General features: G+C 37.1%; 1 protein-coding gene across 1 annotated transcript in view; it reads left to right on the top strand.

The window, feature by feature from the left end:
- Positions 1 to 10,925, top strand: part of LOC104079262 (dynamin-3-like) — a gene marked incomplete at both ends in the record, with an annotated part of 11,922 nt that extends 997 nt beyond the window's left edge. The window contains 3 exons of the mRNA XM_009581237.1: positions 8,111 to 8,260; positions 10,015 to 10,218; positions 10,827 to 10,925. Coding sequence (XP_009579532.1) covers positions 8,111 to 8,260; positions 10,015 to 10,218; positions 10,827 to 10,925 — 453 coding nt within the window. The remainder of the gene's footprint in view (positions 1 to 8,110; positions 8,261 to 10,014; positions 10,219 to 10,826) is intronic.
- Positions 10,926 to 11,634: the final 709 nt, after the last annotated feature.

Genomic DNA, 11,634 nt, shown 5'->3' with positions numbered 1-11,634 from the left:
GACTTCAGTCTGCCTAGGCTCCAGGTTTTTTTCTGAATTACTGCTTGTAAAGCATGTTCATATTTTCAGTGCCTCTATGAAATTTTCCATAGTGTTTATACTGTGGAAAAGAAAGCAAAAACTGTGGAATCCAGTATTTCTATATGCAAAGCTTAGAAACTTCAGGATTTTCAAGGGTGTAATATGCTTATAGTGCTTTTTATATATGTTTTTATATATATATTAAAAGATCAAGTTTGTTTTAGTTGGAGATATGAACACTTGCCATTTCTGCATATCTGGCTTTTGATCTCTGACAGAGCATGCAGAAATGCATGAATAAGGCCTAGCTATGGAGAATCTTCATCTAATTTTCCCAGCACCATGTAAGAGCAGAAGAAAGAAAAGAGTTGAGCTCTGTGCTGGCATTCCTAACAAAATGACTAGACTGCGGGGACATACGAATTAATAAGTAAACTCTTAACTCTAACCTCAAGTGGTTAAATACTTATTCTTAGACATCCATCCAAAACTTATCCCGGCTAGCCTGTATTGCCCTATTCCGTAAAATCATTAATGTCCCTTGGTTAAGGGGGCAGTGAAAGGGCTTCTCTCTCTTTCTGGTATTTTCCCCATTAATATGTTCACATAGTATCACTAGCTTTAGGTGGGCCTGTAGGTTTTCGTATAGGTACCTTCTCTGCTGAAAAGTAGTTCTTCATTATAACTTAAATAACACAACAAAAACTTTAAAAATTCTGGAGAACTGAGCTTCAGCCTAATTTCATGTTTCCTGGATGTCAAGACGTATTCCTCCCTTTGGGAAATGCTGTGTATTTCTTGTTTGGGCTTAGATGCCAAGACCTTTAAAATGCAGGCTTTAATTAGTTTGTTACTTTCTTTAAACTTTGTCTGTTGTTGTTGTTTTTGGTGGTGAAATTCCAAATAACTTTATCTTTTAAGCCACCTTCATCTTTCTGAACTAATTTTAAAAAAAGAAAATAAAGAAAACTGCTTAGAGAAGCACAGTGTTCTTTTACAGGAAGCAGATGCTGGACTGATTTTTATCAAGTCCGTAATTATCCAAAATGTTATAGAAAGTAATTAGAGGACTGTATCAGGTTCTTGCTGCTGTAGTAAACTTAACTGATCTTTAATCCTAGGATCTTTCTTGACTCTTTTAAAAGTAACTATTCTTAATCTTATAGTATTCCTTGGGAGGGAGGGGGCACTTTCTATATACTGTAACATATAGGCATGCAGAAATGCCTGCAAGATATTTTAGCAACATTTTGGAACTGGCTGAGAATCTTTTTGGAATGTGAATTTGATTGACCCAAGAGGTTAAAGCTTCATTTAATTTTGACTCATAAACTTTGACTCATAAAGATTGGCAGCTGAGGCATTTTTGCATTTTACACCCAAGTAAGAGGAAACTTTGACCACTCATTATTAGGGTTGGACACGTCATGGAATTTGATTGTGAGGACTTACCAGGGGCCCTCCAACATCTGAAAGATCTGACACATCTGGGAAGAGCTGGTCTCTTTATGCCCTTTAAAAATGCGAATATGCAAGGGGTAACATGAAACAATTCAATACTAGGAAATTTATCTCATGAGATGTGGAGTATTTTTTTTAGAGTTTTGTTTACTTTCTCTTTTTAAAAAATTTTGTGTAATTAGTACAAAGCTATTTTGTAGTGACCTATTGACCTCCTTTAATTTTTTTTTTGTGGGAACAGTGCAATTCCTAAATGGCTTTACGCCATTTGCTTTTCCACAGCCATGCAAATACTGTACTCTGCTGAAATCTTGGAGGCAAAGACAAAGCTTTTAATTAAATATTGCAACTAACAAGACAGTCTTTAGTAGTTGTGACTATTTTCCTCTGAGTTTGATTATGTGAGAAATACCTAGTAGCATAGAATAAGTCAAAATATGGATGTTAAAAATAATTTACAGTCCTCTGAAGTACTCTGACTTGTTCTTGATTATCCTACTTTGAGTCTCTCTTGGGATTGCCCAGCTGCATTTCAAATTGAATTGTTAATGTGGCCTGTATCCAATAAACTACTGTACTGGCTAAAGGAGAGAGGGAGAAAAAAATTCTCCATTTTGTAAATATTTTGAGGCTTCAAGGTGGCTTTCTTCTTGCAGTGAGAGGCTGATACTCATTACTTGTCCCAAAGTAGTTCATTGACAGTCCTGTAGGTAGGGTCACAATTTTTCATTCTTATTCTTCATCTCATGTTTTCGGTTCAGTTGCTCCTCTTCTACTGAAGAAAAATGGCATATACGATGTCTTGCTGAAAAAGAAAATTGAACCAAATAAGCATGCAGTCTTTGTTCTGTAATAAACAGATCTAAATTTTGGTAATGCAGCTTTGTTTCCCACCCAGAAGTCACAACTGAAAAAGAGTTCCCATCTGACATCAAGCATGCTAAACAGTTCAGGTGCAGTTTGATGTTCTTCTCTCTGCATTTGGGCAATTCCACAGCATTGGGAATGTCTAGTATCAGGTCTAACAAGCCTCTTGTGCCTTCGTTGTTGCTAGTCCCTGAAAGGAGCTCAGAGTAGAGAATGGTTTTGGAGAAAATAGTCCCATCTGGGAAGATGCAATTCAGTGAGTTTTTAGAAGGCACAGGTGTGGACATGGTGCTGTTAGCTGGGAGGCTGTCTGATGGTGAACTTCAGGTTTTACAAGGCAGGCAAGACAGCTGTGATAAATTGGCGTAACCATTCAGAGGATGTACATGGGAGGAATTCCACCTACTCTTTTCCTGGGTGAGAAGCTGGATGTGAGAGCAGTTTATTTTGTGAGAGTCTGATGTCTTAATTCAGGCAAAAGGCATGCTGGTTCTTTCAGTGTTTGACTGCTGCTGCGTAAGATACAGGGAGCTCATTCTTTCTCACCAGGCAGCATTTGTTTTAAATGCTAAACTGTTGTGATATTTCAGCAATTACCAGTGAGTGTAGAGTGCTGGTCTCTCACTTTCTTACTCATGATTCCTTTTCAGGAGGAGGAATGCATTATGTATTCCTGTAGTTGTGCTTTTAGAAAGATTTCTCTCTGTGTGTCTTTAAGATGTAAGTGTTGGCACACAGCTGACCTGGGGTAAGAATTTTAAGGCTGCATTAGTGTTCAGTAGTCTTGGAGCAACGTAACTGAATTCTGCGTAAGGTGCATTAGTTCCATTTCAAATCTTCTCTCTGCAAGTTTTGCCAGTAAGCATGCTAACCTGTTACAATTTGTCATGTGTACCATAATTTCTTATAGGAGGGCTAGTGGGCTGGTGGGTTTTTCTTCCTTTGAGTTGGTATGCCTTAATTTATATGTTAAAACCTGTTTCTTAAACGTTCTAAGTTTTTGTTTCACAACTTTCAGTATACTTCCTAGCTTGATGATTCTTTGATCTAATACATCAGTTAAGATTAAATACTTTTTGTAGGCGTTAATAGATACTTTTAAATGGTGCTGCTGAGTAAGCTTTGGGAAGGTAATGACTTGAAATGCCTGAGGAGGTCTTGAGAGGTGGGTTGGTGGTTTTTTTTTTTTTCTTTTTTTTTTTTTTTTCCCCCTGTTGCCACACATTATATAGAATCTTAAGCGATCTGTTCTTCCTCTTGCTGTGCTTTCTCCTGCCTGTGGAAGTGAAATAATTATATAGATTTCTTGAGACTGGGTAATATGTCTTTAAACAGCAGTGATAACAAAAAAGGTACTTAGGTTTTGGGTGAAACCTTTGTTATAGATCTTCTGTTTGTTAAAAATACATTGTCTGCTATATAAATCCTGTTATTTTTATTTACATGTTAATATCTTGGCTCTAGGAGGGTTATTTTCATCATTTTGATAACTTTTTGGAGGAATTTCAGATCTGCTTCATGGTCTTGCTTCAGTCTCTGCTAAAGAACTGGCAGATTAACAGATTTTAAAAATCATTATTGAGGTGGACATTTTTAGATGAATGAGTCATATGTACAATACCCACATTTGTTCCAGTTCTAGAACTGGAACACTAAGTGGAAAGTAAATCACCATAAGGTTCAAAAGACATTCTGACTTTTTTCTTAAGTCTTGCAGATGCTCTCTTCTACTGAAGTTGCTGAGCTTTAATGCATGTATCTTTTGTTGTGAGACTACTCCTCAAGCATACCCATCTTTTGTTGCCATCTGGTGGCAAAAACAATCCTCTAACAGAAAATGAAAAAATTATAAAAAGAATTTAGATTGATATTTCAGCTAACACAAATGATCTTAGAGACTTCATCAGCAAGTCTTCAAGGACAAAAACTAGAAAGGTGCCACAGTGCCAATAGCAGGGGAGGGACTGGGCATTTTGCAGGGGGAAAGGAAGACAGTGGCTGCCGTTTTCTGGATCCCACTCTCTGGCAGCTGCTCCTTCAGATGACGAACAAGGATGCTGTAGAGACCAGTAAATATGTGGGAGGTGCGAACCCCAAAAGCTACCACTATGGGGAAAAGGTGGTAGTGACTGGTGACCCTTTCCTGAGACAGCGAAAGACTCATCACCCAAATAGGACTTATATGCTGGAAGAGGGATAGCACTGCTGGTCTGAACTGCTAAACCTGAACTTAAGCTGTTAGTGTAAGGCTGCAGAGACTGCAAATCTTCCTTTGCAACTGCAAATCTTCCTTGCTGCTGTCTGTGTGTGTGTGCTAGTAATAGTGCTTGGAGTAACCTGAGCTGATCAGCAGTGACTGCTGAGGTCTGGCAGCATGGATTTGAGGGCTCAGCCAGTTCTCCTATCAGCGCCCTCAAACAGGGTATGGGCTTCAGCTCATGTTGGGACAAATAAATTGTACCCACGAATACTTGGTTTTACAAGTGGTTTTGCCTGGAAGGTTTTGTTTCCTTGATCCCAGGTTGATGCTCAGTGACATCAGGAAAGATGGAATCCCCTCATTGAAAGACTGGAAAATGGCTCTGTATTTGCCCATCTTCAAAAAGATAATAAAGAAAAGTGACAGAAAAATCAGTCAAAATTCACGTTTAGGAAAAAGAAATCTGTAATTAGTTATTAACCAACAATCTGAAAGGTAGTTGAGATTAATAGCAGCCAACACAAATTCATCAAGGGAAAAAACCCTGTCATATCAGTCTAATTTTTTTTTTTTTATTACAGGGTAGCAAGCTTGTAAATAAAGGTGTGGTAGGTGTCTTTTATCTTTGGTTCAGTAAGGGTTTTTAAATTATCTTACGTATTTCTAAGGGCTGTTCCGCGTCTCATCACATGGTGTACCTAACTCGGCTCTCTTTAGCTTAGAGACAGATTTATGAAAGATCTCAAGTGTGTATGGAATTTAAATGGTTGGAAAACAACAATGGCTATTTATTGTTAATAACAATATAACATTGTGCTAGATTAAACATAAAAGCATAGGGAGAAATAACTCACAGGAAAAATGAGGAGCATTTAAAAAAATGTTATCCCATAACACTTGTTTGTATTATTTGTTTAATTTAATCAAAATTGAAGAGAGAAATAATCATTTATCATGACACTTGTGGTTGGATACACTGAAGAGAACTATGCTATGGTAGCTTTTTCATTCTATGTTATCCAAGGTGCTTTGAATGAGTCGGGGGGTGAGGAGTGGGGAAGTATTTTACATGCAAAGACAATGTTTTAACTTTTTATCTGATTGTTCTTTCTCTTAACCTAACTTCAGTTTTATACAGAAAATACATGTCTGAAAACTATACATTAGGCAGGATCACTTTTTCTTGTCTGGCTTCGTGTCCATTCCCACAAAAATGTAAATAAAATGGTTTTCCTAGTATTCTTCTGTGCATGAAAGGTGAAAACTGAAGATTGCATTAAAGCATGTGCTTATCCAGTCTGGCTTAAAGGCATCATTGCCAAGGACAGGCTAAGGGCTGAAAGGAGCAAAACAAAGCGCTGCTTGTTCATTTGAATTTTTATTCCGTAGGCTGTGTGTGGCACCACAGGTTATGAACCGTTGTAAAGTCTATTCCTTCAGAACTAGTGGGATCACAGATGTCACTGGGAAGAATGAGCTGTTGATAAATATTAACACAACTGAAAAGTAGTAAACATTTTCATTTGAATTACCTTGAAGCCATTTCAGATAGGGACTCTTTCTGTTACTGAGTGTTAAGTGGAACAAAAAGAAAAGCTTCCTTGACTATCAGCTGAGTCAGTCAGCTGATTACCACTAGGCACCAAGTATTAATTACTGAATTTTGAAATATTTTTCTGAGAAAATCTGATGAACCACTGAAAAAAAAGGTAACTAAGAAGAATACATTTTATTTAATGCCAGGAGCAGTGCGTGAAGAACTGGGACAAAATAAGAACGACTTGTCAGTTCTTTTTTTCAGTAGGTAGCTATTTCCCAACTTTGAGATGACGAATTTTACAAATGTGAATTCTCAAATGTGCTAGAGCAACTGAGATATTTTATTTTGTGCACCATATTATCTTTCACTTTGAAATACTTGAATATTCCTTGTTTTTTTAATAAACAGTTGATAATGAAACATACAAAACCCCCATTCGTTGTCATTTTGCTGTTAGAGCTAAAAAGGAATATGAGATATTCTGCAATTCTTAAGTTGTCAAAAGTAAGATGGACGTTTTGTTAGGTGCTCCCTTATTTTTAAAATAAGAGATGTATTATTTTTGTCTTAACAAGGGTGGGTTTCCATGTCCTTCACACTTTGAATCTGGCGGGATTATGGTATTGTAGTGCAGAAAGGTCAGTGTTTGTTGTTTTCCCCTCCTCCCTCTCCTTTTTTGGCTGTCAGTTTACTTTAAATATTGTTATGGTTTCATGTGTGGTTTTGACTTTTTATTTTTTTAACAGCTCTGTCAACAATAGTAATAAAGTGACTTTTGGGAAACAGACTTCAATGCTGATGCATAAGGCCCTCTATTAATCTATGGTCTCGGATCAGGTCTCCTAAGCCGCTGTTCTTTGAGTACCAAGCAAGCTCTTTGCCCTGATGTTTGAGGGCTTTTTACTGAGAAACATTTTCTAGGGAAGAAACACCTAAATTGAAACTTTGAGATCAGGCCTTGATTGCGGGATGAAAAGAACATACACAACTCTGTCCAGCCTTTCTCTAGTCCTACTGCTTAGACCTTGTCTAAGGGACAGGATGTGAGCTTATATCTGTGATTACCGTTTATGCCATTGTTTCTGATTACAGCCTTGCTATGTGAGATAAACTTTTGTGTTCTGTTTTGCCCTGTTTGAAGGAAGAAACTCCAGTTTTAAAATCCTGAGATGTGCTTTGGGTTATGCACCTCTAGGGCAGGAAATTCAGAAGGGCACAGTAATTAGTATCAGTATTTGGTTTCAAGAGTCAAAACAAGGACCTAGTGTCAAGTTTGAGTCTAACAAATGAGACTGTATCTATCCCTGATTCCTGGTTGATGCCCTTTTAAGGTAAGAGGGCAAGTTGCTTGATATTGAAGACTTAGGAATTCGTTGTGTTCTCCCACTTCAGCAAAATCACAGCTATATCTATAAAAGCTTTTACAAACTTCTTAAGCATGGTTTGGATTTAGACTACAAGAAGTCTTTAGGAAATGAGAAGTTGTGTTTAAAAACATGACAGTGTTTTGAAGTGATCTTATTTTCATGATGAACTTGTAGAAATGTACAGAGCTCCTTTGTTAAAATAATGTGTAACATGGGCTGTTAGATTTTGAAAACCAATGCTAATAATCTTTCATGATACAGAACTTGAATTACTTTTCTTCAATTTATTGATGTATTACAGGCAAATGTAATGAGATGAAAACTCAGAATCTGATTCACAATCTGTTCCTTATTCTATTAATGTAAACGATATCTATTTGAATCTTTCAGGTTGTTCCAGAAGATGACATACTAAAGATAAAAGCAGTAAATCATATCCAGTCAACTTGACTGTTTAACTAACCCTTTCTTGTTGTAGGCTGGTTTTCATCTGTGCAATCATATCTATAGCATGTGCTCATATATAATGCTTTCCTGATATCCATGATGACATCCTTTTGTGCATACACATCTGAAGAATAGTAGGGGCTTGAAAGTGGGTGTCCAAGCCTATAAGCCTGTGAAATACAGAGTTGCCATTGATATTTTTCACAGAGTATGCTGAATTTCTACACTGCAAAGGGAGGAAATTTACTGAGTTTGATGAAGTTCGTCAGGAAATTGAAGTAGAAACAGATAGAATAACGGGAGCGAACAAAGGCATTTCTTCAATTCCTATTAACTTAAGAATATATTCTCCCCATGGTAGGTAAAATCATTCTACTTTATATTTCTGTCATGTAATGTATTTTTTTGGGTCTGTCTGTCTAGCTATCTCCTTTTGTATGTGTTCTCATTCCTCGATCAGAAGTCTTCTGGGATGAAAAAACTTCTGAGACTGAGTTGAATGAAAAGTGGATATATATCTGGAAGAATCCTCAACTTTTCCTGTGTTACAAACCCAGTCTATGGTGGAGAGCTGTTGCCACTAGAGCTGGGCAGAACACAGACTCTCTGTCCCATTTAATATTCTCATGATTTAAAAATATTCTCACTTTGCATCAGGATGAAACTAATCTCTTCCCCAGTCCATATACCATTAGTTAGTAGCTCACTAGTAAAGACAAATAATAGGGTATGGGAGACTTAGTGGCAAAACTTCTTTTTGCCACCCTCCAGATGGATTCCCTGATCAGTGATCTAGAAAGTCATTATATCTTCCTGCCCTATTAGATGTTTATTGTTCGCTGTCACTAAAAATATATTTAGACAATAATGGTGTTTGAAGCTGCTTTCTGTTGTAGACCCCCAGTATAGATCAAAGTTAGTTCCTCTGGTTGCCATCTGCCCAATTTAATGAAGGCAATCTAGAGAAAATGTTTTGCATTGAATCTGTCTTGGATACAGGAGAAAAGTGGTATGTTTGGCTGAAGCACTTTATTTTCCTAACCACCTCATCTAATGTCTTCATTGCGAATCAAAGGACAGAAAGATTAAAATAAGAGGAGAGGTAATTAAAGAGCTGCTGAACATCCCTTTGATATACCGTGAGCAGCCTTGGCTCTAAACATGTGTCTCTGAGCCCTTCTCTGCTATACAGATGTGGCATAGCCAACTGGAGAGGAGCTAAACTAAATGCCCTGCCTCAAAGCTTGTTTGTTGAACATGCTGACTCCAGGAGAAAGTGAAAATTTCCTATCTAATGCTCTTTGTTTTATTAGGATCAGTCTTTTAGTTCAGCAACTGTTGTCTATATTAGCCAGACCCCAAATATACTTCTGGTGTTTCCTTTCTAGGAATTGCATTTTTCTCATTTGTCTAAAGGATACCCTGTTACCCCAGTACTGGCTGAACAAGCTAGGGTGCCTCTAGTTGGCATTGTGGCCTGTACTGGGGAAATCATGCCAGAGCAAAACAGGTTTTCTTAATGGATAAACCTTTTTGTGTTTCTTAATTTTCTTAAGAAGTTACAGAGTAAAAAAAAAAAAAAAACCCAAAAAACCAAAACAGCAACATACCCCAAAGCCCCTTAACAACAATTTTGCTATATAAGTTAGGCTAGCTATTGACTTTTTTTTTTAAATTTTCTTAATTGGAGAGACTGTTGAAAGCATGGTCAGAGAAGGACTGTATTTAAAAAAAAAAAAAAAAGCCGGTTTTCGGTTGATTTGAAAGATGCAGTGGGAATGGTCTGTTGTTTGTGCTCCTGTTGGTGAAAAAAGTTCAGAAAGCCATGTTCATTTGTCTAAGGATATTTAGTATAAGTATTCTGTGCCAGTTGTAATGTTTAAAATATTAAATAGCACTAATAAATCCAGAGATGAAAGACCAACAGGGAAACAAGTGTACTTTTCAGACTGTCAGGCATTTTGTTTGAACCATTGACAATATTTATGTACCTATAAAGGTAATTATGTGGGGTTTTATGTAACTAAAATTTGTCCACAACCATAGATGCGTAGCTCTCTTTACACGTCCTGCATGCTAACCAGTTTTATGATCCTGTGTTTTCCGTATAGTATTAAGCCTGACTCTCATTGATTTGCCGGGAATCACTAAAGTGCCAGTAGGGGATCAGCCTCCAGATATTGAGCAGCAGATCAGAGACATGATAATGCAGTTCATCTCTCGAGAAAACTGTCTGATACTGGCTGTGACTCCAGCTAACACCGATCTGGCCAACTCAGATGCACTGAAGTTAGCTAAGGAAGTGGACCCTCAAGGTAAGCATGATTGAACGTAACCACTTTTTGTTCTCAAGTGCAATAACATAATTGGAAGTAATTGATCAACTCTTGTGTGAAATATAATATATAATATATATGTGTATATATACATTCTCATATAGGCTTCAACATCATAATAACTGTTTGTTAGCTCAGTGTAATTCAGGTAATGATGCTGTGAAAGTATTTTTAAAATTTTGTCACTCTCTTATTAGCAAGTGGGGCAATGCCTACCTAGAAATTTTTGTAGTACCTAGCAAAGTGGACCGTAGTGCTGATGGGATTTCTGGATACTCGCATCATAAATTTTATACAGTCATATCACAGGAATGCTGAGCCTTGTTAAAGAGATTTGAGGAACACATCTCAGCACTGGCAGTGATGATCCTTTCTTTTCCAGACATACCACAACTTGCAGTGGTAGTTGGTATTGTGTGATACATGCTTCGAGAATATCACAGACCTGTTATTATATAATTGTAAGATGTAATTGTTCTTCCTGAATCATAGAATCATTAAGGTTGGAAAAGACCTCTAAGATCATCAAGTCCAACCATTAAATGATTCTTCACTATCTTTTTTCCTCCTGCTTCCACCCCGGTCAGGACTTAGGACCATCGGTGTGATCACAAAATTGGATCTGATGGATGAAGGAACAGATGCAAGAGAAATTCTAGAAAATAAATTACTACCTCTTCGTAGAGGTGAGAATGTTCAGTTGCCTATATTCTTTGCAATCCAGAAGGTGCTTTGGATAAGGGTCGTTTTTGGGAGTCCTGGAGATGAATCAAAGGTTATTCTGGACTTGATGAGTTCCTAGTTTTTATCGTCATCTATTCAGCAAACATAAAAGGGGGCTGTGCTAAAAATATCCTGCAAGTAAAATAAATTTTTTTCTGGACATGGAAAATACACTGCATATTCCAGAGGAAACAAGAAATGTCAGCACAAGTTGATAGTCAATTTTCTTTTCTGTGCCAGGTTGCTGTCCCAAAGGAATCTTTTCTTTCTTTGCATATGACTGAAGCAAGCACCAGAGTTTTGGCAATCTCACTGTAAACCAAGTTTTGACCCCTTCCAGAAATTTTCCATGTGATTGTTCTGGCAGCTACTGTCACAGTTGCTCATACTGTTAACAATATCAAAAATTTTGATTCTAGTTATAATTTATTGATGAGATCACCATCTCCTCCCATGGAGCATGTTGGTCCAGCGAACGAGAATAAATTTTCCTGTGTTTTGCTAATTTCGTATAATTTACCTATGTAGACCTGGGTGTGTGTTTTGATTTTGTTTTGGGTTTTTTTTGTTTATTTTTGAAGTGGTTTCTTTGGGGTACACTAAAGTTTCAGATATTTGTATTTGAATCGGTGATTTAAAAGAAAGTATATCATAGAATCATAGAATCATTAA

This window comes from Fulmarus glacialis, unplaced genomic scaffold (assembly GCF_000690835.1).
Source record: "Fulmarus glacialis isolate BGI_N327 unplaced genomic scaffold, ASM69083v1 scaffold29267, whole genome shotgun sequence".
Classification (NCBI taxonomy): domain Eukaryota; kingdom Metazoa; phylum Chordata; class Aves; order Procellariiformes; family Procellariidae; genus Fulmarus; species Fulmarus glacialis.
The sequence above is the reverse complement of the archived record's forward strand: the minus strand, read 5'-3'. Positions and strand labels throughout refer to the sequence as shown.